Source organism: Ammospiza caudacuta, chromosome 3 (assembly GCF_027887145.1).
Source record: "Ammospiza caudacuta isolate bAmmCau1 chromosome 3, bAmmCau1.pri, whole genome shotgun sequence".
In the NCBI taxonomy this organism is placed as follows: domain Eukaryota; kingdom Metazoa; phylum Chordata; class Aves; order Passeriformes; family Passerellidae; genus Ammospiza; species Ammospiza caudacuta.
The window spans coordinates 52007630-52033459 of record NC_080595.1 but is presented as its reverse complement, the minus strand read 5'-3'; the positions used below and the strand labels follow the sequence as shown (position 1 = coordinate 52033459).

Below are 25830 nucleotides of genomic sequence, written 5' to 3'. Positions count from 1 at the left end.
GGATCCTGCCTAGCTATTCATTCTTGTGAGACCCCATCTGGAGTACTGCAATCCAGCTTTGAGACACCCAACATAAGGAGGATGTGCAACTGTTGGAGTAAGTCTAGAGGAGGGCCACAAAGATGATCAGAGGGCTGGAGCACCTCCCCTGTGAGGAAAGGCTAAGAGAGTTGGAATTTTTCAGCCTGGAGAAGAGAAGGCTTCAGGCTAAATTATGGCCTTCCAGTACCTGACCAAAAGCTATGAGAAGCTTTAAATGGACTATTTATAAGCGCACGTAGTGACAGGGCAAGGGGGGGATAGTTTTTAATGAAAGATAATATGTTTAGATATTAGGAAGAAATTCTTCTCTGTGAGGTGGTGAGACACTGGAAGAGGTTGCCCAGAGCCAATGAGGCCCCAACCCTGGAAGTGTTCAAGGCCAGGACGGATGGGGCTTTGAGAAACGTAGTCTAGTGGAAGGTGTCCCCACGGCAAGGGGGTTTGGAATTAGATGAGTTTTAAAGTCCCTTCCAACCCAAATGACTTTCTCCCCACTCTTTTTTTTTAATGCACATATAAACACATCAGTACACAGATATTAAGGATTTATATTAATTTCCAGTTTGAGGATTTGGCTAATGTTTACCAGTGTTTAAAAAACAACTTCACAGTAAGAACAATACAACTCCCAGTAACACTAGTTTAGAAGACTTGTGACAGATGTAATCAATATTTTGGCCCCAGATTTTATCTACTTATGATTTCAGCTTCTTTATTTGTAAGTGTTGAAGCAATTGCTGCAGTTTTCTTCATTTTTACCACTGAATCAGTGTCACTGAGCTTGTGTACATAGACAGTACAGCTGAGAGTAGCATGCAATTGGCAGAAAAAAGAACAGCCTTTGCAACATTCTTTGAAATAACTACAGCAGCATGTTTTACCTGCTCTTTGGCTCTTTCTCGCTTCTTCTGTTCCTTGTAATTCTTCCCCAGCTTGAAGGACCCAGCCAGACCATGTCCTTTAACTTGTTCTACCACCTGTTCTGCAATGAGTTTTTCTAGAGTTCTTTTGAGAAGCCGTCTATTTCTCTGTGTGTCGTATCTATATATAGAACTGATGTACTTAAATATTGCAATTATGGATGCTCCTTTCTTCACATTCATTTCCTTTACAGCGGCTAGTATCATTACTCGTAAGCCTGTACGAAGAATCAAAACAAAAAATTAAGTTACCTCACAGAATGTGTATTAAGGTAACTCTAAACATAGTGCTCATCTAAAAAATGCAGATAGGCAGCAATTTTGACAAGCTTTTACTTGACACAGCTCTACAGATTGCTGTTTTGCAATGATTCTAAAACAACTTTGAATAACGATAGAAATAAATCACCCAATTTTCTTACTGAGGCATAAAAAAGACAGCTTATTTCATTTAAATGCATAAACACTTTGTTACAAAGATCTCTAGTTGCATGGAGCTCTGTAGCAGAGTTCTGAGTTAGTAGCTTTACTTTTAACCGTGGATCACTTGTTTGTAGCATGCAATCCTACATGACAGAGCTCAGCAAAAGAATAACTTCATTCTGAAGAAGACAAGAGTAGCCTTGAACTCATAGTCAGTGGCCAATATAACACAACACTAAGAGCAAAACGTATTTTAAAATTCATCAGAAATACTTACTGGGATACTGTATTTTTTCCTTTAATTTAGGCTCCATTTCCTTTGGTTTTTTCTTTTTATTTCCCTCTAAAGGTTGAGGTGGAACAAAGAAGTTCACAAGCTTACCCTAATGCAGACAACAATAAATAGTTATTAGCTCATGTCTCTTCACAGTCACTCTGACCTTCATTAATCTCCTCATATTTGCAAGTAAGCATGAGCTGCTACAAATATATGTTCTAATCTTACCAATTTGCTCAAATAGCTCTTTTTTAATGTACAGAGTGACACATCATTTAGTTCAGTTTCTTGGCAAACAGTGTTCAGCACCCTAACTGAAACACAAAAAGCAGCTCTGAAAGCCTCTTGGGTCCTCCACTGCTTCAGCATTAAGTTGCAGGAACCTACAGATGAAAGTGATCTAGGTTCCTGATGGGGGAGGAAAATATATATTTAACATATAGCTAGAAACACAAAAGGAAGTAAGCAATATAGAGGAAGACCTCTAGAAAGCTGTATAAAAAGCATGTTTCTCCTTTTAGGGATTGCCTCCCAAAATTTTACTCATATATTAGCTGACATCTGTCCCAACTACTTACATCATGAAACAGTTTCAGTAACTCCAGCCCTCCAAAAGCTCTGGTTTCTACCTATTGTTATCAGTTGGTGTCCAGGCACTTTAGTGCTTTTACTCTTCTGTCTGCACTACTTGGTGCTGACCCTCTTATATATTTAAGAATCATCTTATTCTCTCTCAGAATTGAGTCCTTTTAATGGCTAAAATGACAAGCAGGCAGGAGATCACTATGATAAATGTGCAATGAAACTGGCTGCCATGATTTCCAAGGGATGAAACTCACAAAGTGGTAAGAGTTTACTTAAGAATAATGGTCCTTTCCCTTCAGAAAAAATTTTTGGGTTTAGTGGATGTGCCAAGTTTTCACAGTATGCATGATGAGGAAAGTGAAAAGATGGAAAACTGTTCCTAAATAAGCTCATTTATTATATGAAACAGAGGGAGAGCAGAAATCTTTACCCAGAATGTAAACTGTCCCTATTTTAGCACAGAACATGTGACTAATGGATGTTTGACACCCATCAATACAATGAAGTGAAGGAGCCTGTCCAAACTCCTGAAGCCTGTACAAACTATATTAACAGTACAAGTGCCAGATAAAGCCATTGAACAATGGCAAAGGATCAACAGCTTCTCATGCAAACTGTTCCACCATTAATGCTGCCATGTATCATGTCCTATTAAGGGAAAAACTTTCACAATAATAGAGCATTGAATATGGACTTCTAAAGCAATAAAAAGTGTACTTGCATTCATTCTGAAAAGCATTTTCTTCATAATAACTCTCAACCTGGTTTCCTTACCTCAGGTAATGCCAGATCATCTTGTTTAATCTCTGGTCCAGTATGATTCAGAATAAGAGCCAACACTTCCACTGTTTTTCCAAGACCCATCTCATCTGCCAAAATACCTCCAGGCCACTGGGGTCCAGCAGTGGGATACTCACGGATAATGCTAAAATTCAAGTACATTCCCAGCGAAAGTCAGTTACCACAGAATGCTGTCACAGTGAAGGGTGTGTTCAGGGACACACAGCACAGCTTCAGCAAGGCAAAGTTTGTAAGGTGAGGCATTATCTTTTATTAGTTAAGCTGAGATAAACAAAAACTAGCAAGCTTTTTGGGTGTATGAATCTGATCAAGACAAATACACATGCCAGAATTTTCAGAATTTTTTCACCTCCTAATAGGCCTTGCCTTGCTAACCTTAGCATATCATAGCATTAGCCTCAAAAAATTTGAAATATTTTTATATTCACATGTGGAGAAGATCTGAAAGTTACATAGGGAAAAATAAAAAGCAAACTAGCAATTAAGAGGTTCTATTCTGACCAAGTTAACAATAAAAGAGAAACAGGCTTAGTAATGCAATACCTAGCATTAATAAAAAGCTTTATACTGCTGCCTTCCTTTGGACTTTGAAAACACTGAAGAAGAAGAGCAAAGCCTCCAACACTCTAAATTAAAAAAAGTTAATATTAAACCATTAAATTATTGTCTTTTTTTAAGAAAAGCTTTAATAATAATATCTTCAACTTGAGATCTACATATTTATCTGTGCATTACATATTTGAGTTTGTTCATTTTTTTCAAATTAAAGATATCACTGTTCTAATTCCTTAGTTGCTAACTGAAAAACAAGTTATGGAATATCTTATATCCTGCAGGACAAAGCTACCAACATGGTTTTCACAAAGCACAACCCTGAGATGTCCTCCGAAAGAGTAACTATAAAAACTTACCAGCCAGTAAATGGATTATAGTAGATTTTTTTTCCATCCAGAGTGATCACCTCCCGCCATAAGAAGTGCAGCGCGTTCTCTACGGAGAAAGTGTTCATTTTACTATGATGAAGTTTCTCTATCAACAGCACACCCCTTAGAATTATTCAGCCTTTTTGTGACATTAAGAGAAAAAAAGCTGAAGTCCACCTCAACAGAGCTTCATGACCAACATGATACATCAATGGCTGCTCAGCAAAACCTAGCTTATTATTTAGTGTACGACCCAAACAGCAGCTTTTATAAAAATGCTAATGAAATAACTCACAAAACTTCTAATCAAACAGCAAGGAAACATTACTGCTGACAATGCAATTACACTTTCCACAATTATGCAAGTTTTTCAGATCCATATACTTGCCACTAGTTGGAGTACTGGTGTGGTTCTCTCGGTGAAGCATCCAGTTCACAGCCTCACTTTGGTATGGCCTCAGGATGGGAATCAATGCAGGATGCTGCACATCCTTTCTCAGGGACTGGATATCCTGCTGATGGGTGTGCCGAACGAAGTCATAAAGCTCTTCAATATTTTGTCGCTCTAGTTCCGTGTCGGATTCTTCCTCATCTTCCTCCAGCTCGTCTGCATACACAAATAATTCAAGACATGCATCATCAATCAACTTGGGACAACATTTCGGTAAATTTTGCAGCAACATATTTAGTTTACATACATAAAAATAAGCAAAGCAAAGTGTCATTTAAACATATGCCCATGACTGCATCTGACTCAGCTAGCAGCAGTAGCAAACAATGAGCAGCTTAATAAGTGAAATAAAAAAAACATTGCAACAATAACAACAGTAATAATAATAGTAATAGAAATGAAAAGGAAAAAATAGAGAGATTAGAAGAACCGAAGAAACAAGTGATGCACAATACAATTGCTCACCTCTCACTGATCAATTCCCAGCCCATTCCCAAGTAGCAACTGGTGGCTCCCAGCCAACTCCCACTAGTTTATAAACTGAGGATGTTGTTCCACAGTGTGGAATGTCCCTTTGGCTGTCCTAGCCATGCTCCCTCCCTTCTTGTGCACTGCAGAGCAAGGACTGAAAAGTCTTTGACTTGGGGCAAGCACCACTCAGCCAGAAGTAACAAATCATTGCATTACAAACATTATTGTCACAGTGAACCCAAACACACGGCACTCATCAGCTACTAAGAAGAAAATGAACTCTGCCCCAGCTGGAACGAGAACACCCAAAAGTTAACATGCTATGGTGAGCACAGATGTATACATAATCAGCAAAGCTCTTTAGAATATAGGTATAGAATGACCAGAACTTATTTATTTAATAGAGACTTTCCACTAAAAAATTCCAATTGTTACAGAATCACAATTATCTCATGCTTCTGATTTAAATATTAATAAATGACCTTATTGAAATGAAAAAGTTAACCTTAACCTATTCATCTGGTTAAGAAAATTGTAGCAGCAGGATAAAAATATAACTCTCACCACTTGCATCACTGCAAAAATTAAGACAAGGCATACTTTCAAAATTAAAAACCCACCTCAAGAGAAGTAATCACCCTTTGGGACAGAAGGCCTACCCTTCTTTTCTACCCTATAAGAAAGAAGGCCTTGTGTTTATGTATTTTTCACATAATTTGGATATATGGGCATACACAGAACTTAAACAATGTAGAACAAAAATTCATGAAAACTTCAAGGGTTGGTGTTCTAAAAAACAGGTATGAGAGAATGAAAGACTTGCAGGCCAAGTTTTAACAGTGTTTTAGGCCTAAAATTACAACACCAGTATAAAAAAAATACAGACCGGTTCTAACCTTAGCTAGCACTGGAGATAAACTCACGCTGCAGAATTTTTGTCTTAAAAACAAACAAACAAACAACAACAACAACAAAAAAAAGCCACCATCAAAATTGGAAGCAAGTCAAGGCTATCATTTGCAGCACGAAGTAACCTTAAAGTATATTTAACATTTTAATAAAGCAGCGAACGGCTGACACACTTAAACCAGATTTTAATTCTGATGCCTTGGGCTAACAAGGAAGAGATGTACCTGGCAAAAACCAGAAAGCTTAATCTTATCATAAGGTTCAGAAGCTGGTATTAGGACTCCTTCTGGAAAAGCAAAAGCTTTCCTTCATTCAAATGGGTGATGAAGGTGAAGAATGATTTCCAAAACAAAAGGAGGAAATTATACGCCTATATATGGCAGCCATCAGTGCCTTCCCCTAATCCTTTCAAATCAAGGAACAATCCCAGAGCTTGTCAAGGGAAATGAGAATACTGAAAGACATTAAGTTTCTACATATTCATGAAAACCATACATATGACTTGTAACATAAAGAAGGCAATCAGAGTGCACATGTGGGGTTATTAATGATCCAGCCAAACAAAAAGCACCAAGAAAGCATTCAGCTTTATATATTAAAGAAAACATTTGAAGGGATCCTCTAACATATACCCCCTCACTTTAGGAAAAGAACGGAAAATTAGAGTATTTGCAAAGTATAACTTTGATCAAAGAATTTGATATATAATGACACCTATCATTATACTTGCTAAAATAACAGTCTTCAAATCTCACATTTTTAAGTGTACTAAATTGACTGCTACAAAAACGAAGTCTATCCAGAATTGTACATGAGAGGAAAGATTGCAATATAATTTAAAGCAAATTTTTTTAAATGCAATTGGATTTTTGTGTACACACCTTTCTTGTTTTGTTGATTCTTTCAGAGATTTCTTTTTCAATATTAAATGGTTCTACATACCACGGGGATTTTGAAAAGGATGCTAGGGAAGTTTATCCCTCTCAGTTACTTATTAAACAGTGAATATTTAATTATGCTTTCAACCATTTCAAAATGTAATTCAGTTACAGAGGTCTCATCTTAATCTTTTTTACATTTGAGAAACAGATGCCATTGTACTATCTAAAAATTCAGTTTCTCTGATGCTTTTCAAGTACTCTATTTAATTCCTTCAATGACTGAACTACAGTTCTGCTACTGCATCTGCAGTAGGATCTTTCCTTCTCCAGACTGCAGTATAACAATATCTGCTCTAATGAAACAGCCTAGATTAATGGAAAACTTGTTGCCTCACATATGGCGGTAAATAAACAAATACCAAAACCATCTTTGTACAAAGAATTTATTCTTCTTAAGAAAACTGAGGATAAATGGTAAATGATGAAAAGGTAAGATGGCAGACAACATCTGCCTGAGCAGGCAGATTTGGCTGAGACTCAGGGAAAACAGAGAGTTTATGACCTTTGGAAGAAAGGGCTGGCAGTTCAGGACGACTACAAGGATGTTGTGAGGTTACTGTATTAAATTTTGGGTCCCTCACTCCATGACAAGAAAGACATGGAAGTGCTGGAGCACATCCAGAGCAGAGCAGTAAAGCTGTTAATGGATCTGGAACACAACTCTTATGAGGAGCAGCTGAGGGAGTTGGGGTCGTTTGGACAAAAATAGATGAGGGGGAGACCTTAGTCCTCTCTACAACAACCTGAACGGAGGTCATAGTGAGATGGGGGCTGGTCTCTTCTCCCAGGTAACTGAACAAGAAGAAATGGCCTCAAGTTGCACCAGGGGAAGGTTAGATTGGGTAACAGGGAAAAATTTCTTCCCATAAAGGATTGTCAAGCATAAGAACGGGCTGGCCAGGGAGGTGGTTGAGTCACATCACTGGAAATATTTAAAAGACTTGTAAATGTGGCACTTAGGGACATGGTTGAGTAATTGACTTGGCAGTGCTGGGTTAAAACCTAAATGATTCAAGGATTCCACACTAAACATTTTATCATGTTTTTTTCAGATTATTTAATGCACCTATGGCTATGCTTGCCATAACACAGACGAACTTCCTGCCACAAAGTCTCAAAACCAGATGGATATCACCAGAATTAACAGAGTACAGTGAGGAAAAATACATTAAAATTAAATGTAGCAGTAGAGAGGTCATATCCATTATTTGTGTAAATCCTTGAGCACAACACCATCAGCATGAGAATTTGCTCATCAGTGGGGGGAACAAGAAGCTTCATCTTGGAATGTTATTGTATAGATTTCACTTTAGATGGATATTGATAAATGTTAAAATATATACTTAGGTGTAATTTTACAAAACCTCAACTAATTCTGTTTAAAAAATGGGTGGAATTTAAACTAAGTTGTTAGAAACATTTAAGAGAAATGCATTAATCAGCACAGAATCAAGGGTATATTATTTTATGCCACATCAGTAAGTTCATGTTCAAAAACTCTTAGGAAATGAAACTACTTTCCCATTGCATAATCACCTGGGGTCCTGCTTCACAATTATTTTTCATTTCTGTGACATGCTTTTTCTGAATTCAGAGCAGAGCATAATGCACACTAAGGACTTACATTAGTGGTTTAGTGATCATGTTTTGTTCTCTAACACCTTCAGAATAATTCTTTACGATTGATTTGGTTTCACTAACACTGAACATTAAATTGATGCATTTACTGAGCTATACACCTATCTACTGAACTGCAACCCTGCTTGCAACAGTTAGCAAAGAGGCCATAATTTTTTCCTTCTGCATTGTTTTCCATTCATCTATTGAATTACTACTGAAACTCCATGGCCTAGTCTGCTTGAAAGCTTTCAGTTGCTCTTCATCTCTGTTACGCTGAATAATACATTTAAACATTGTTGATATCACTTCACCAATCATTCTTTTTCTCAAAGCATTAGTAATATATTAAGCTGCACATGCCTTTGAAGGACTTGACTGGTGATTTGCAATCATTTATTTCTGTTCTCCGTGCCAGCTATTTTGCTTTGTCACTTACATGGCATTCACTGGGGTGAAATCAAGACTCCATTATTATTTTACAGCACATAAAAACGTACATGCTCAAAAACAGTCCAAATCTTTACCAGCTGGCAACACAGCTCCTTTACAAACCTGAGCTGCTTGCATTGCTCATGAAAAGTTAAGGCATGACAATCCAACTTCTCATGACCACATTCCTGCCCCAGAAACTTTGAGGGGCATGTCTTCCCTTTCAGAAAGTGACTCTTCACCTGTAAGCTACACTGAACCAGGTACTCTCTATAAACACATCCTTTGGTGTACTGAGGACAAATGTCCCAGGTTCCAGCAGAAAATTAGTTTGGATCTTAAAGTAAGTCACCAGTAATTTTCTTCACAAATCTCTTTCCCCAACTCTTCCACAATGAGAAAATATGCAGAGAAGAAAATTGTGCTTTCTGTTATAGCATTACATTTATTTCAGCACTCTATCATATACCTTAGAGATTTCAAGTCTATGAATTCCCTGGCAACTGTTCTGCTTCTAATGCATTTATGATAATGTGTTTCTCCTAACATATTTAAAATCACTACTATTCATTTCTAGACCTTAAACTATTTATTCTAGAGACCTCTTCTTGGTTCTGATTTGTCATGCTTTCAAACCTAAACTGCCATATTTGTGTCAGTCAGATTCAGTTTTTGGAAGGATGATTTCTTATGTGCAGTACCTTCCCCACTTACTGAGTTATATTGGCCCCTCCCTTGGTACACCTCAAGTTGTTCCTTGCAGCTGCACGTTCGTTCTTCACAGCAGGTAAGGATGTTCAAATTTTATTCTGTTAGCTTTTCCTTTTAGCTTCTCTTTAGCCTGAGTTGCCTGATTTTTATACAACTCTGCCTCTTCTAATTAAGTGCAGTGCTATTTGGGGAGGATGCTAGGCTTTTGCCACAACACAAACTCTGTATACTAGTCACTGAATCAGTCTTCAGTCAAAATTTTGAATCAGCTCTACACTCAGGAACGAGACAAAGGTTGGTTGGGTTGGTTGGTTGTTTTTTCCAAAAGTTTCCTAAGACACCACAACACAAAGCCATTGTTTATCATCCTATAAATCTGTATTACTAGTAAGTGTAATCTGGCAAATATACCTTTAATTCTAAAATGATAGAGAGGCCTATGTTTCTCAATCTGCAGTGGTATATTCTCAAAACTGTTGTAAAGCTGCATTTTGTAGTATTTTATATTGTAACTGCTTTACAATATAAACCAAACCAAAATCTATTGCCCATTGTGATAGGCCCCAACCTGGGAACAAGTTTTCCAAATTTAATTCCTGGCTCTTTTACACTGTTCCTGTATGATTCGGAGAAGATACTGTAGATCTGTTCAAACTGCCCCATGAAACAGTGGCAACTGTATTTACTTCCAAAAAAGTAAGGACTCAAAACATCTCTATGCTTCAGCATCTGTAGAGAAGAATTATCACCTCTGATTTCAGCATAAACAAATTAGCATATGATTAATGGCCAGATAATAGTATTGGGTGAATTACCTAATAATGCTGCCTGCAAAAGAAGAGTTGCTCCAGATGGCAGGAATAACTACTATTTTCCCTTACATTTACAACTACTACAGAGGACAAAACTGTTTCTGTTCATCAACAATCAACTTTATTGCATTACCTGGAATTAAAAAACTGTAGAACTTCTCCATTAGTTTTTGAATAATCTGATTAGCTTTTTTGGGTCTTCCACCTCCATCACTGAGAAATTCTGGTTTACTTAGCCCAGCTTCAAGAAGATAAATTCCAATCTGTGAAAAGGTTACACAGTTAACAATTTAATTAACAATTAAATTAAATTAACAAATAATTTAATTGACAAGAATATTATAAACAGAAGAGCACAAAAAATAATAACAGTGGCTTGAAAATTAGCAGGCACAGACAGATATAGTAAATCTACTAAAAACACCATGTAGAGGAAACACAACTAAAATCTTCTGTGATTCCTTCAGGTAATACATTATACATTGCTAATGGTGAAAAAGTAAAAATATATTTACAGGAAAAACCACACTGAAAACATTACAAAAGCATGTAGAAATGATACATTTTCATCACATTATAAATACATAGTAGCTGCCAGACTTTGTTCAGATATTTTTATTTTATATTTCAAACAAAAAAAGAACCTCCAAAATGCAAAACGAGTATAATGAATGCATACCTTTAAAGCCTGAGCCTCTCCAGGTCTTTGATAAAGTCCAATTATCTTTTTCTTTTGCAACCATCTCAAACCTTCCAATATTTCACCACTTAAAGTTGCTTCCACCAGAATACGTTGTTCATAAGCGCCCAGGTATTCTTTTGTTTCATTACTGTGCTCTTCTTCACTTCTTTCATGAACACAGACCTGCAGCTCATCATCAGAGTCTCCTCTCATTAGAGTAAAGCTCCTGTCGTGGAATTCATCAGTTAGAATTTGCTCAGAAGGCAGACGAAGAGCAAATTCTCCCAACAAAGCCTTCCAGGACCCATCTGCACGGTATGGCAAGACTATAATATTTAGCTGTACAGAGACAGGAGTCAAGATGGAATAAGAGTCCTCTTCATCATTAACTGTCAAAAACTTAACAGATTTTGAGCCACTGCCATCTTTCTGTACAAGATCTTCATCAGTGCTGTCATCGTTTATAACAATGAAGGATGCAGAAGTGCTTGGAACAGGAATATGGTCCTCATTAGTTACTTCATCATCTAAAGCCACCATCTCATTTCTCCGGTCTTCGTGCATGTTCCAGCAGAGCTTTTTCTTCTTCTCCTCATCCACTTTGGATGGAGGCGCACGTTTCCGACGACCGCTCATTTTGCCGTTTTCTCAACGGTGCTTTCAGTATCTGCAAAGTGAAGTGAATCAGTCAACAACAGACATTACAAAATCAAATGGCCACACTAGAATTTCACTGTGCAAAATTCTGGGACACAAATACATGCACTGTGCAGTCAAACTGTTCAGAAGGATTAGCTTTAGAGGGCCTCCTATTCCTGTGCCATCGCACAAAGCTGGACATGAAGCACGGTCTCGTACCAGATCTTACAAGTTTGCCAGACAGCTACAGACAAAGATCAAGAAGACTGCTTCATTTCAGAGCTCTTACTCAGAATCTTGTGGGATAGATATAAACCAAGAAGCAGGGGAATGCTTTAAAGATGGGGGTGGAGGAAGACAGCAAAAAAAACCAAAACAAACCTCCACAAACAAAAGTGCAGAAGTACAGGAGATCTGGGGGCGGGAGTGGGGTAAATACACATAAAATTCCTCTTTTCTTTTAAAGTCTACATAGAGCTGAAACTTAAACTTGACACAGGGCTAGTCTGAAGATGCCACTACATAAAATATGGTTTAGAGCCCAAGCTATTAAGTTCTGTCCTTCAAAGTCCCCAATGACCTTGTTACTAGTATTGAATAATTTTCCCAGGAAACTATGCATCCTGGGCCCTGGATATACAAACTGCTTGCAGAAGAGCCCTTAGTTAGTTATTGTGCATTTCAGGGGGACCAGTCAGCAAACTAAATGTAGAGTCTTACTGATACTGACTAACTGCAAACCTAAGTCAAGACAGACATCCAACTCCTCAACTGACCCAGGCACAGAACAGACTATGTGGATAAAATACAAGAAAATAAAGTACAACTGCTAAATGATATATATGAAGAAGCAAAATATAGAATATTAGATCCATCTGGGAAACTAATAACTACAAAGGCAAAACCACATGCTCATAATTAAATACTCAAGCAAGTAGGAACTTTTTTCAAAAGATTTTTTACAAGGAGCCTGAACGTAGCAATAGGTCTGTGACATTATATTACACTTTGTGAGTATGGATATTTATGTCAATTCAGCTTGTGCATACAACTTTTAAAGGAATGTAGGAAGATAAGAGGAAAATATTGTAAACTACTAAATCCAGTACAACATACCTTAATATTAAAGAGGTTTATGCTGGAACATAACAGAATTCCTGTTACTGAATAATTTTGTAAGGGTCTTGGAAAAAACAAAAAAAAACCCCAAACTAATAATTCACCGCTAACTAATAAATCATGAAAGCCAAAGGAAATATCATGGAACATACAAATTTTTCTCTGTTTGAATCTCAAACACAAAATCACAGACTCGGTTAGGTTGGAAAAGACTGCTAAGATCATCGAGTCCAACCTGTGGCTGAACACGGCCCTGTCAACTAGACCACAGCACACAGTGCCACATCCAATCTTGCCTTAAACACCTTCAGGGATGGTGACTCTACCACCTCCCTGGGCAGCCCATTCCAATGCCTAATCACTCCTTCTGTGAAGAAATTCTTCCAAAGGTTCAATCGAAACATTCCCTGGCGCAGTCCAAGGCCATCCTGTCACAGCTGTTGGGGAGAAGAGGCCGACTCCCACCTGGCTACAGCCTCCTTTCAGGCACTCGTAGAGAATGATAGTCTATAGTCTCTCACAATTACACAACAGACTTCATGGAAGGAAGGGCGAGTTTTTCAAAACAATGCTCATGCACACGGAGCGATGCTGACAGCACTTGAAGCAAATCCCTACGGCGAGCACACACCGCACTCAACCCCGAGGCAGAAGGCTCCCAGCGGCACCCCGGCCTGCTCGAGCCCGCCAGCGTGGGCATCGCACCCTGAGGGACAAGCGGGAGGGAACCGATCGGTGCGAGCGGGCTCTGCCCACAGCTCCAGCGGCCACAAAACGCCCGCGCCTATGAGGGGCAGCGGCAGCCACGCCCGGGGCAGGGGAAGCGGCGGGGGCCGTCTGCAGAGGAGCCCCGCGGACCGCGGCTCCACCGCCGCCCCGAACACCCCGCCGACCCCAGGGCCAGGGCCGGGGCCTCCCGCACCGCGCTCCGCCGCAGGGACGCGGACAGCTCTCGCAGTCTCGAACGAGGAAAGCGACAGGAAGCTCGGGAAGGCGAGTCCAGCAGCGGAATGCGAAACCCTCGGCAGCCGGCACTGCACCACCGCGATGCCGGCCACCGGCGGGCTCTGCGCGGCTGCGGTGACCTACCGCCGCCCTCCGGTCACTGTGCAGCGGGCCCGCGGCATCCCCCGCTACCCGTGGCCATTCGCACAGGCCTCGGGCTGCCCGGCCCCGTCGCCGCCGCCGAGGCACGGCCGCCGCGCACCTAAGGACTATCGCGGCGGGAGGAGCGGCCGCTCACGGCCGTAGTGGAGGCCGGGGGGCAGCCCCGGGGGCAGGGTGAGGGGAGCGGGGCGAGGAGCCGCGGACGTACCGGAGCGGTGACGCTGCTGCCCCGGCGGCCGCGGCTCCTCCCGGCTCGGGCGAGGCCCCCGCGGCGGGGGGGCGGGTCCGGGGGGCGCGAGACAGCACCGCCCCTGGCAGTGCCGGACGGAGCCCCCGGGCAGGGGGGGTGGAGGGGCAGCCGGGTACGCGGGAGCGCGAGCACCCGCGCTGGCCCGAGCGGCAGCCAATGGGCTTCAAGAACCGTGACGTTTGCCCCGCCCCTCCCTGATGTCAGCGGAACACAGCGAAGGGAAGGCCGGGGAACCGCGCAGGCGCAGTTGTGTGCACCTCGGGCGAGGGGGCGGGGCTAAAGCGACGGTGCCCTCAGTGGGGCGCGGCTGAGGGCGGGGCGAGCGCTGTGTTGTGGCGTCACGCGGGTAGGCGTGGCCGTGCAGGGCGGTGCTGAGGGGTGGGCCCTGGTGGTGGGGGGGTCGTGGGAACGCGGTGGGATCCCGGGAATGCACGGGAAGTTCCGCCTGAACCGGGGCGGAGTCTCAGTGTGCGGGCGGCCGTGCTCTGGAACGGATTGTCCGGACAGGCTGAGGAGTCTCCCTCGCTGGAGAGAGCCGAGAACCGTCTGGTCACAATCCCGGGCCGTGCGCTCTGGGATGATCCTGCCCGAGCAGGGAGGCTGGATCAGATGGAGCCCTGTGCTCCTTCCATCGTGACCCACTCTGTGATTTTGTGCATGAAACACTTGGCAGAAGAGAGAGGACTGTTCAGGCATCTGACAAAAGCGATGGAAAGAGCGAATTTCTGGGCTGTTAGCACTGCGAAAAGGCAGAATCAGGCCAATTAATTTTTAACAACAGATATCACTGCAGGAATAACTACAGAAGGAAGCTGGTGAAGTTGCTGAAGGGTCTGAAGCACAAGTCCTGGGAGGAGTGGCTGAGGGGGCTGGCAGTGTTTAGCCCGGAGAAAAGGAGGCTCAGGGGGCACCTTAGCAGCCTTTGCAGCTCCCTGAATGGAGCCTGTAACCAGGCGGGGCTTGGCCTCTTCTGTCAGCCAGCCAGCCACAGGATGAAAGGACATAGCCTCAGGCTATGCCAAGGGTGGGTTAAGTTTGTCAGTGGGAGGAATTTCTTCATAAAAAGAGCAATTTAACACCGGAATGGTCTGCCCAGGGAGGTGGTGGAGTCACTGTCCCTGGAGGTGTTCAAGGAAAGACTGGACATGGCACTTAAGGTAATGGTATAGCTGGCAAGGTATTCAGTCCAAGGTTGGACTCTGTGATCTCAGAGGTCTTTTCCAACCTCAATGATCCACTGACTCTGTGAAATGCACAGACTGACAATTGGAGACAGCTGTAAATACACAAATAGAGAGCTCTTTACAGCAAGAAGGTGGTGTTCTCTTTTATAACAGTTCTTTCAACCATTTTTTCATATTAGTTTCTCCAAATTAATTCCTTACTTGCCTGTATTGATTTTCTGCCATTCTCAGCCTTTCTGAAAGGGTGGGCTCAGAAGAGCTGCTCAGAACAGTGGTGTGCAGTAGCTTTGTGTGTTGGCCCTTACACCAACCTTATGTGGTTTGGCTGTCTTAATTGGCAATGTTTGATTTCGTATTCTTAGATTAAAATTAGCTGAAAAAGTATCGCTTGGTCCTATGTTACAACAGGAAGTTGCTGCAGAACAGAGATGAAAGGGAAGACACAATCATATAGAATCATTTAGGTTGAAGAAGACCTCTGAGATCAAGTCCAGCCTCTGACTGATCACCTTGTCAACTAGATCATGGCACTACATCCAGTCATTCCTTTAAACACCTCTAGGGACAGTGACTCCACCACCTTCTTGTGAGCAGTCCATTTCAATGTATGAGCACTCTTTCTGTGAAGAAATTGCTCCAACCTGAACCTCCCCTGGCACAGCTTGGGGCCATGTCCTCTCATCCTGTTGCTGGTTGTTGGGGGAAGACGCTGACCTCCACCTGGCTACAATATTTTTTCTGGGAGTTGTAGAGAGCACTATGATCCTCCCTGAGCCTCCTTTTCTCCAGTCTAAACACTCCCAGCTCCCTCAGCTGCTCCTCATAAGCCTTGTGCTCCAGACCCTTCCCCAGCTCCATTGCCCTTCTCCAGACATACTCCAGCACCTCAATATCCTTCTTGAAGAGAGGGGCCCAAAACTGAGCACAGAACTCGATGTGTGGCCTCACAAGTACAGGGAGAGAATCACTTCCCTGTTCCTGCTGGTTACACCAGTGCTGATACAGGCCAGGATGCCAGTCTGTGGGACAGTGAGCCACTGGAGTGATGCACTTTGCTAGGAATTCATTAAGCTACCCTGTTTCACTCCTACTACTGGTGTGCATCCCTATACATATGGATAGGTAGGGCAGGCAGCTACTTTTAAAGGAGTGACATCTAGGTTTGTGTTGCAAGATGTGAATATCAAATATTTTCATTGTGAACTGGCTCTCTTGATGGCAGGAGTGAGGGCAGCCAAAGGAGAACTTCCATCACATTTACTGAGGTGGGGGGCATGCTGTGATTCTGTGATAATGCAGACGCTCCCCACATGGGACCTTAAAGGTGTGACTCCTCATGTGAGTGTGCTGCAGCTGCTGTTGGTGACCTGATGCTGTGAGAAAGTCCCACAAGTGACTGCTGCTCACCCTCCTCCACTTGGTGAACTTGGACTCCACCAGCAAAGGGAAACAGGAAGGAAAATCATACACTTCCAGAACTCTTGTAGGAATAGTGGACAACAATTCCTGACTCAGTGAGATCTGATCACAGACTCATTTACAGGGCTGTTCACAGGGCCATGAGTCTCTTAATGAGTCTTGCTCTTTAGTTAGCACTTCTATTTCTATATTGTCCGTGTCTTCTATTAACGATTTCCTCTCCTGGATTGGGACTTTTGCTTTCTTTGGTAGTGATGATGGTCTTTGGAGATTTAGAATATAAAGCTGAACTTTATTTTCTCATCTGTATTTTGTGAAAACTAGTAAGCAAGAGAGTAACATTTCTGCTTTCAGAGGAGGGGGAAAACACAATGGCCCCAAGAGGGTGCCTGCTGTACATGGCAATATCTGTCTGAGCCTCTCTTTTTCTCTCACCCTTGTTTGGTAAGAAGTATCTTTCCTAGATTTCAGGATAAACGACCTAGGCATGATCCTCCTGCCGAGGGAAGGAGGAGATAACTCCAGACAGAGTAACAGTCACATTCTGACCTTTCCCAGGTCACCATTGTCTCGGCACTGCTTGAACCCCTCCTGGCTTAAAGCTGAGAAGTCACTTCCCAGCTCTCCCTGCCCACTTATTGGGTCAAGACTCAGTACCCCTTAGGACTTTTCAACTCAAGAAGGAGAGGAAAGTGACTCAGATTCGAAAATACCCTTGGGTAGAGGTGCACTGAAACAACACTAGAGGTCCTTTAACAAGTAATGATTTTATTTGAAAAAAAATTCACATTTGTTAATGCAAAGATGAAGGCACACAGCTGGCAAAACACTACGTTGGTAAACCTTGCAGTATCGTATGAGAAAGAGGAGAATGAAAAATAGAGAGAGAAAAGAAAAAAGAGGGGGGAAGATAGAGAGATCATCTCTACTGAAGCACAGAGCAAGAGAGATCTTGGAGATCTCTAAGAGCAATGGAGATCTTTGGAGTGTCAGGAGCACTAGTTCTGAAGTACACTCCAACACAGGGGCACAAATTTTACCAAAGAGCTGTCCCTGCTTTGGGGAAGAAAGAGGAGCAGGCCTGTTGATTTGTCTGTAAGGTGGCTGTATTCTCAGCCTCTGTTATAAAGGATCTCAAATGCCAGTTTTTACTTTTGGAAGAAGTGGAGGTGAGCCCATGCTGCCATCATAAATGGGGGCAGGGCAACTAATTTATATGTAAAAGTAAAAATTTATACTTAGGAACTGTAGTGAGATAGAATATAAGAAAATAAAGATAGTATAGAAAGTAATCTTACCCCTAAGGAGTTGCAGCTGGGCCAATTATCAGAGATTAGGAACAGGCCTGACTTTAACAGGCCACAACTGTAACCAGTGAGAAGAAGAGTGCTATAAAAGAGTGGGGTGGCTGGGTGAGAAGGGAACTGGGGTCAGTTGGCTGCTTTGTGAAGAAGAAAGAGTCAGTGCTCTGAGGACATGCCCACAAGAAAACACCAAGAAGGTATGAAACTTTGTGATAGGAGACACCAGTATGGAACCCCTGCAATAACATGACAAGGAACAAAGAGAAGGATGACAAAGACTGTGGGTCTAGTGAAAGGGCAGAGCAGAGCCATGACACTTAGGCAGCACACCCTCTTCTGCTTGGCTGCAAGGAAAAGCATCATCCCCTCCCTCAGCACAGCATTCACATATCTCATGGAAATCTCTTAGCTACGTATCTTGTGACATATCTCACGGAACACTTGACTGTTGTCTTGCCTGTTGTGGCTTCACTGCCGTGTTTGAGGCATTTCTTAGGAGGATACAAAGGGGTCTTCACCCACTGTGTCCATCTTTTGTCTGAAGGAGTTTTGCTTTTCTGTCTAGCCACTTACTTTTGAAATAAGGGTTTAGAGCAGGTGGAAAAATCCCTGTTTCAATTCAGCAGCTAATGATTAAGGATCCTAGGGATTAGCACCCAGTAATTTTTCTACTGTTCTAAAGAACTTCAGTGCATTATGGAAGATAATTGCCATTTAATCTAACAAAATAAAAAGGAACAGTATAAAGAGAAGAGAATATGACATAAAATAAGACTATGTGATTTTTTTTGACCACAATTGAGAACATAGCCTCCCTTGCCTATGAATAAAAATTCCCCTATGCTTTCAGTAGCAACTGTTAAAGGCCAGAAAAAGTAAGCAAATAATAAAATCAGGAGACATGCTCCTTTGCAAAGGGTTTCTTTTTTGAGGGAGGCTGGAGAAAACAGCATGCTACTTGTTATGGTATTTAAAAGTTCTTTTTTAGTTGCAAAGGCAAGCAGAAATCTGCTAAAGAAAATCAAAATTGTGCACCTCCAAATTGGTTCTGGCAGGAAATGTGAATGTTTGTAGCAAATGAATGCAACTGAGGGCAGATAGACTCTGTTCCCTAAACTACAATGGTTGTATGCTAAGCTGTGCCTCAGCAAACCCATGTGTTACTCTGGTGGTTAGCTAGCAGGAGAAATCTATTCAGCTCCTTTGATAAAAATCACCGTGTGACAGAAATGGCAAGATGGACCCCAGTGGAGACATAATACTGTTCCAGTCTATTCCAGATTAATAAAATTGTGAGCAGTATTCTGTGGCCTGGTAGGAAATTATTTTCGTAGGTTAAGCTCTACCTAACTTCCAGAGTGTTCGGTGTGTATATAATAGAAAATAGTATAACTGTCATAGTGGGACTTTGAAAGTGTTATCATATAATTGCCACCATCCACAGTGCATAATGCTGCTTGGGACAAAAGAGTGGAGGATTTAAATATTTTTTGGAGAGCTACAAAGAACAGCATGTTATTGTGTGCCAGAAACCATCATGTAAGCCCGTAAGCTAAGAACCCAGCATGAGAAAAACACCATGGAGCTACGATGGCAAGCTTCCCCTTTTTCACTTCTTCAGGGCTTCCACTCTTTTCTGTTTCCTCAAAACTGAGAAGTTCAACATATCACTTGTGCCTTTCTGCCTCTTAGCACAGCATCTCCTGGAGGAATCTACCTGCACCCCACAGAACTGCACACTGCAGGCCATCTGTCCCAGCTCACGTGTGTGCACAATTCTTGTACACCCTCGTCCATCTGCCACTCAGCTGAGCTACGTGCTGCTTTTGTGAAAACCAGGTGATACACCTGACCTCAGGACTGACAGCAGCAGCTGAGCTGTCACTGGTGGGAGTTAAGCCCATTTCCCTTTTTCCAAGAGAAAAGGACAGTTAAAAAGACTATCTAAATATAGAGCAGGAAAAAAAAAATAACCATGTCATTGCATCTAGGACATCATCTAGAGTTACTATGTAGGATTTGGAATCCAGTTCTTGGAGTTATTTAAATATATACCTAAATAAGGTGTTTTCATTGCTTTAATATTCCTTTTATAAGCCTTTTTTTAATGTAACAAAAATGCATAAAGGAAAAGTTTGCAGTTTCTGAGAAAAACCAAACCTTCTAATAAAACTGGAATTAAATAAATAAAATCTTTAAAATAAAATCAGTAAAAGCATTTGGAAATTTAGGATCAAAATATAGATGTTTGTAACATAATACAGAGCACAATGGTTTGAAAAAGAGCTGAAGGATGCTCACAACAAAGAGATATTTCAGATATTATCTATTAGAGATATATTTCTTGGCAGTGAAAAATGCTGATTTTCACGCTCTGGTAAGAGAAGATTTGAATTCATAACATGCTCTGTAATATAAAAACCAAGCAAAACAAAACTTATTGCAAAATTCTTACCGATGTTTTATACTTTAGAAAAAAGGCAAATAAAATTGAATTTGAAACAAAAATGAAACTTTTTATTCCAGAAGTCTTCTGGAACTATTTTATTTTGGCCTCTTTTCTCATAAAGAAGTGATAAGCAGCCTTGGTAGTTTCTGTCAAAGAATATATGAACTTCATCAGGGTTGTTATTTCTTCGATTTATCATCTTAGCAGTACAGAAATATATGCAGTTCTCAAGCCAGAAATCAATGTATTTGTTTAACACCAATGAAAATCTGCCTCCACAGATGTTTTCTTTGAGTTTGACAAGGTTTGATGTTAAAACAAGTACATAAATATTGATGTGGCTTCATTGCAGGGGGTTAATAATCATTCTCTTCAGAGGAGTATTATATTAAATTGTCATTCCAAAAATCACCGTTGAGCCCGCTTGGGTGACTACCTGAGTGAGAAAAAGCAGCAGTTTCAGAGAGGGCAGGCAGTGCATTTGCTCTGGCTCTGGGCTGCAGGAGCAGGCAGTGCTGACTCACGGAATGCACAGGGCATGGAGGAGCCGAGGAGATGCCCCAAAGCTGTCCCCAAAGTGCCCGGGGCTTTGGGGGAGCTGCACCTTGCCTGGGTGCTGTTAGTGCCAGGCAGCATTGCTGTGGGACACACAGGGATGTTGCTCTCTCTGCAGTGTCCCGGGGAGGTGGATACCATGTGATGCTGAGCCACAGGGGAATTACAGACTGGCAGATCTCAGCTGGGCAGCAGAGCTGGCTGCTTTCTGCTGCTACTGGCACCTGGTCCCTTGTAACTATTGCCTGAAAGGTGCAGTAAATCTGGAACAGGAGAAGCCCGAGTGTGGTGGTACTTGGTTGATGCTGCTGTTCAGGGAGAAATGTTAAGACAGCAGAAGCCTTTAGACCCTCAGTCATGTGGGTCCCTGGAACAAGTCTTTAGTAGAAAGGCACCTGAATCATCCCTGGGAGGAGGTTTTGCTTTGGTCTGGGGAATTAACTCACTAAGGCAACAACCTTAACTAATAAGAAAGGATGTTTTCTCTGAATATAAATGTCGTTGTATTTCTAAATGTGTGTACACTGAGGCTTATTAATCAAACTATAATTTTGTTGCCTATTCTTGGCCTAAAATTTAGAAATGCAATGAGTGATAAGAAGTTAGTCTGGGACTCCAAATGTGTATTTTAGTTTGTTTTCCTACATAGTACCACAGGGAGCCCAACCTAATGGGGGCTGATGGAATGACCCATGTAAATGTGCAGCTCTGGTTTGTGGTTTTATCACCAGCACAAGTGGTGCAAGCAATTTAAGCATTTTGGTACTTCTATACATATCTGTATACATTTTAGTACTCCTATACATATTTGCAACTTCAAATTGCAGAAACATGTAATCAAATTTTAATATTTTTCTTTAATCTCCAGCAACTGTAGATATTTTATTATTATTACTCTCTACTTTGCCTTTCCACATCCAGGCAAACCCAGATGTATGGATTTTGTTCTAGCTGTAAAACAACAAAAAATAATTCTCTGTCTGCTGTGCTCTCACTAGGGTAGATGCATAATGTGTAATGTAGCCCTACAGTTCCAAAGATTGTACACAAATGTCAATAAAAACCATGCTTCAATCCAATTTCCTTCCTGCTTTCAGTGCTCTGAGGGATTTTCTTTTTTGACTGGTTTTGTTCCAAGGCATTGTCCTACACATGGACAATGTGTACCACAGGAGTGTCCATGCCTCCTAGCTGGGCTTGGTAGCATCCACATTCTCTGACTGGGGAAATGAGTCAGCAGAAATTACTGTGCATCACTGAGCACTGTCTCAGGGAAAAAAAACCCCACCTTGTCACACAATGAAACAATGAAATATTACATCTCATGACCCTGCTTGAGTAAAAATAAACCTTTTTAATTGAGGAGGTAATTGGAAGCTATTGAGAGATGAGAGAACAGGCTTTTATTTGAAATATGATTGCAAGAGAAGGTAATGAGGTCAGAACAAAATAAATATTTTCCCTTTTTTCCAACAAAGTATTACTTTTCATTAGCTATGGTTTGTTTCTCTAGGCAACAGGAACACAATACAAAACTTTTGCAAAATACTCTCCTGGGATGCTTATGGACCTGCAGATGTTCCTAGCTGATAAAATCCTAGGTCTGGAGCACAGATGGAAAGTGATAAATGATTAAGATGTTATAGGATATAAATAACAATACTACAATGTTGTGTGTAGAGATATCAGCAAAACAAGGAATGCTTATCTGCTGGCTTGGTAAGCATCTTGTTTATGGCTGATCAGTTTTGCCACAGTTCTGGCTCCTGCCCAAAGCACAAGTTGGTATGTTGCTGCCAGCCCAGAGTGGCTCTTCCTGGCCATCCCTGCTGGGCTGAGGAAATGGGATGGGTCCTGGCTGCCAGCTCTGCCCTGGCAGACCCTGCTGAGGTCTTCCACCACCAGCAGCTCCCCGGGAGCCCTGCAATATCTGATCCACAGGGAGAGCAATGAGGGCACTTAGGCCAAGGGTGCATCTAGGCCAAGGGTTTTTCTTTCACTTCTACTCTGAAACCACACTTTCCAGGGAGCCTTCCAGAAAAGATTAACCTGGTGGGAAATAAAATTATCCAGTTTTAACCCAAGTGGTTAGAACTAAGGCAGTGCCACGTGCTGCTGCTGATGGGATCCTAGAAAGGAGAAGAGTCAGGTGAGCTCCCCGCACTTGCTGCTGCCCTGGGGTTGGTCCTGCCCTGGGCACAGATCAGGGCATTGTTGAGGAGTGTGATGTCAGAAGACTTGAAGATACATCTCTGGTAGTGCAGAAAGGTTAGCTTATTTGCAGAGAACCAGCCACTCACCATTATTTATGAGTTATCCACCAAAAGTAACCCTGGATGCCAAGTTTTGTTTTGCTGTGCTACCCTGGTAACTCCAGAAGAATTATTGCAGCTGCTGGTCTTGTTTCAAAATTTTTGCTCCTTGCTATCAAGCCAAAATCCAGCATCATTTGAGAAGGGAAATAGAGGTAGCATCTACACCAAGTAAATCCTCACAGATATTTTGTTTCAACTTCTTGTGACTTGAAAGCTTGTGCAGTTTGGCATGATTGAAGTCAGACAAAATTTTTCTTTGGGTTGGGTTTGCCTGATGAAACTTTGGTGTGATTTGATGTTTTGGTGCCACTTTTCCCAGGCAATATGCCCCTTTCACATGTGCTTCTGCCCAGGCAAGGTTGTTTCCTGAGGAGCCAAGCTGATTGTTCCCCATATATGCCTTGCATTTCTGAGGGGTTCTGGTGATTTTAGTGTTGTTTGAGCAAGAAGACTTAAATTTGAGTGATCTTCAAGACACTAAAGTGAGATAACATAAGAACAACCTGCTCGCAAGCAGTCTTTATTGTTTGTCCTTCAGCTGCAGATACTTCCCTCTCTCACAGGCCTGAACTCTTGTATGCTAAACAAATAGCTTTCTACTGAATAGCTGACTTCCAATACACAATTACCATAATTACTGTAGGTATTGTACACTTCTGTCCACAGAGTAAGAACTGCATCTAATCAGAATCATCCCATAAACTGTGTAAAGATTTGATACTCCTTGCCAGCACTGAATGCAGATTGCCTTCAAAGCGAAGGTTTCTGAATACATTATCTACACTACGAAATTAAAAATAGCATCCAACTGAATAAAATCTTCCTCTCACCCACATGGCATATCTTCAATCAAGATAGTTAAATCGGAAAAAGAGACCAAGCAGTTTAATCTCAGCATTCTAAAAAGTACAATTTACAACCGTGAAATGTTAAGAGACTTTTTTAACACTCCTTAGAGATCTTCCACACTCTCACACATTCCCTGCAGCCTCGAGGAGCCACTGTGAACTCTGGTCTTGCAGCATCAGGTCTTCCTTTGACACCTAATGGGCCAAGATTTCTCTTTCTTCAGCTGTGAGGGCTTTGAACTAGAAAGTATATGCAGAGGTGGAAGGCATAGCTGAAAACAGGTGTGGTTCTCACTTCACAGAATAGCGCTTCATCTGAATTTTTACTGGGTAGACTTATTTTTTTTTTATAGTTTTGCTGTAATTTTAAATTTTACTATATTAGAAATGAATGAACAAAACTAAAAACAGAGCACATAACCAAAGCTGAAGGCAGTTCTCACTACATATCCCTGGATTCTTCTCCTTACCCTCCTCCTCAATTTCTAGAAGAAAAAATGAGGGCAAAAAGTTAAAAGCTATGTTAAATGAGGGTGGAGTAAGTATATGTCCAAATATTCTTTGGGATTAAGTCCTATACGTGTGTCATCAGTCTATGTACATGTAGTCACAAAATGAAAGCACACAATGACCTTTCATGTGGCTTTGGGCTGAAGAATAAAATTTTAGGATGATTTAGAAAATTGATTGAAAATGTGTTATTTGAGTGGTGCATATTACATTGTCTGGTAAAGGAGAGCAAGAAGAAAGAGTGAGGTACAGATTTGTATCCCCTGTTGACAGTGGTTGGAATTTAGAGAAAAATAAAAGCCAGCTAAAGAAAAGATAAACTAAATGCAGGTACCATTTAGAAATCAGAAACACAATAGGAACTGAGATACAGCATAAACTGCAGCACAAGCATTAGTTGAATTTAAATAAAGACATGGAAATCAATAACTGTCTATTACTGTAGTGACAGCAGCTGCCAAATTGGTTGAGCTGGTTTGGGTTAATTTATTGGGGACTTATGGTTTGCAGCTAAATAAAAAGTGCAGTGGTGATGAAAGGAGTCTTTTTAGAAGCTGTTGCTAAGAAAAGAGGAAACAAAACCAAGCATATGCTATGAAAACAAGCACATACTATATTTATTGAAAAAACATCCTCTAGAATAAAAATAAAGGCTATGCCATGAAATTAGTATGTGCTTTCACAACAGACTTGTACAGAAAACTTGAAAACCACAAGGACACACTGTTTACATAGAATCATCCTGTATATGTGGACATTCTCTAAACAATGCAACTGACTGCTATTTAGACATATTTATTTTCTCTTCAGTGACTTCTCTATTTTATTGAAGCAAATGTTGATTACCTATGACTTTTATTTACAGTATGGCAATGCAGCTACTCAGCCATGTACTCTTTCTGTCCCTTCATCTGGTCATTGCTAAACAAGATTCAAGAATCACCTTGTGAGTTACAGTTAATAATCTACATGGTTTACCTGCAAATCTACATGATTTACCTATATGAGGGGAATAAGTGTTTTGTGAGGACCCCACTTTCCTACACAAACCTTGTAATCAGGCATGTATCATCAGCCTGCCTAATGATTGCTCTGTCCTCCACCCCTGAAAGTCAACTCTTGTGAGGACTCAGT

The 25830-nt window shown here is 41.4% G+C and overlaps 1 protein-coding gene across 1 annotated transcript in view; it reads right to left on the bottom strand.

Annotated features, from left to right (window-relative positions):
• Positions 1-14215, bottom strand: part of SHPRH (SNF2 histone linker PHD RING helicase) — a 48431-nt gene extending 34216 nt beyond the window's left edge. Inside the window, exons 1-8 of the mRNA XM_058800908.1 lie at positions 14071-14215; positions 10995-11664; positions 10449-10578; positions 4360-4578; positions 3960-4038; positions 3022-3172; positions 1663-1768; positions 924-1180 (exon numbers count right to left, since the gene is read on the bottom strand). Coding sequence (XP_058656891.1) covers positions 924-1180; positions 1663-1768; positions 3022-3172; positions 3960-4038; positions 4360-4578; positions 10449-10578; positions 10995-11633 — 1581 coding nt within the window. The 5' untranslated portion in view covers positions 11634-11664; positions 14071-14215. The remainder of the gene's footprint in view (positions 1-923; positions 1181-1662; positions 1769-3021; positions 3173-3959; positions 4039-4359; positions 4579-10448; positions 10579-10994; positions 11665-14070) is intronic.
• Between the last annotated feature and the right edge of the window lie 11615 nt (positions 14216-25830).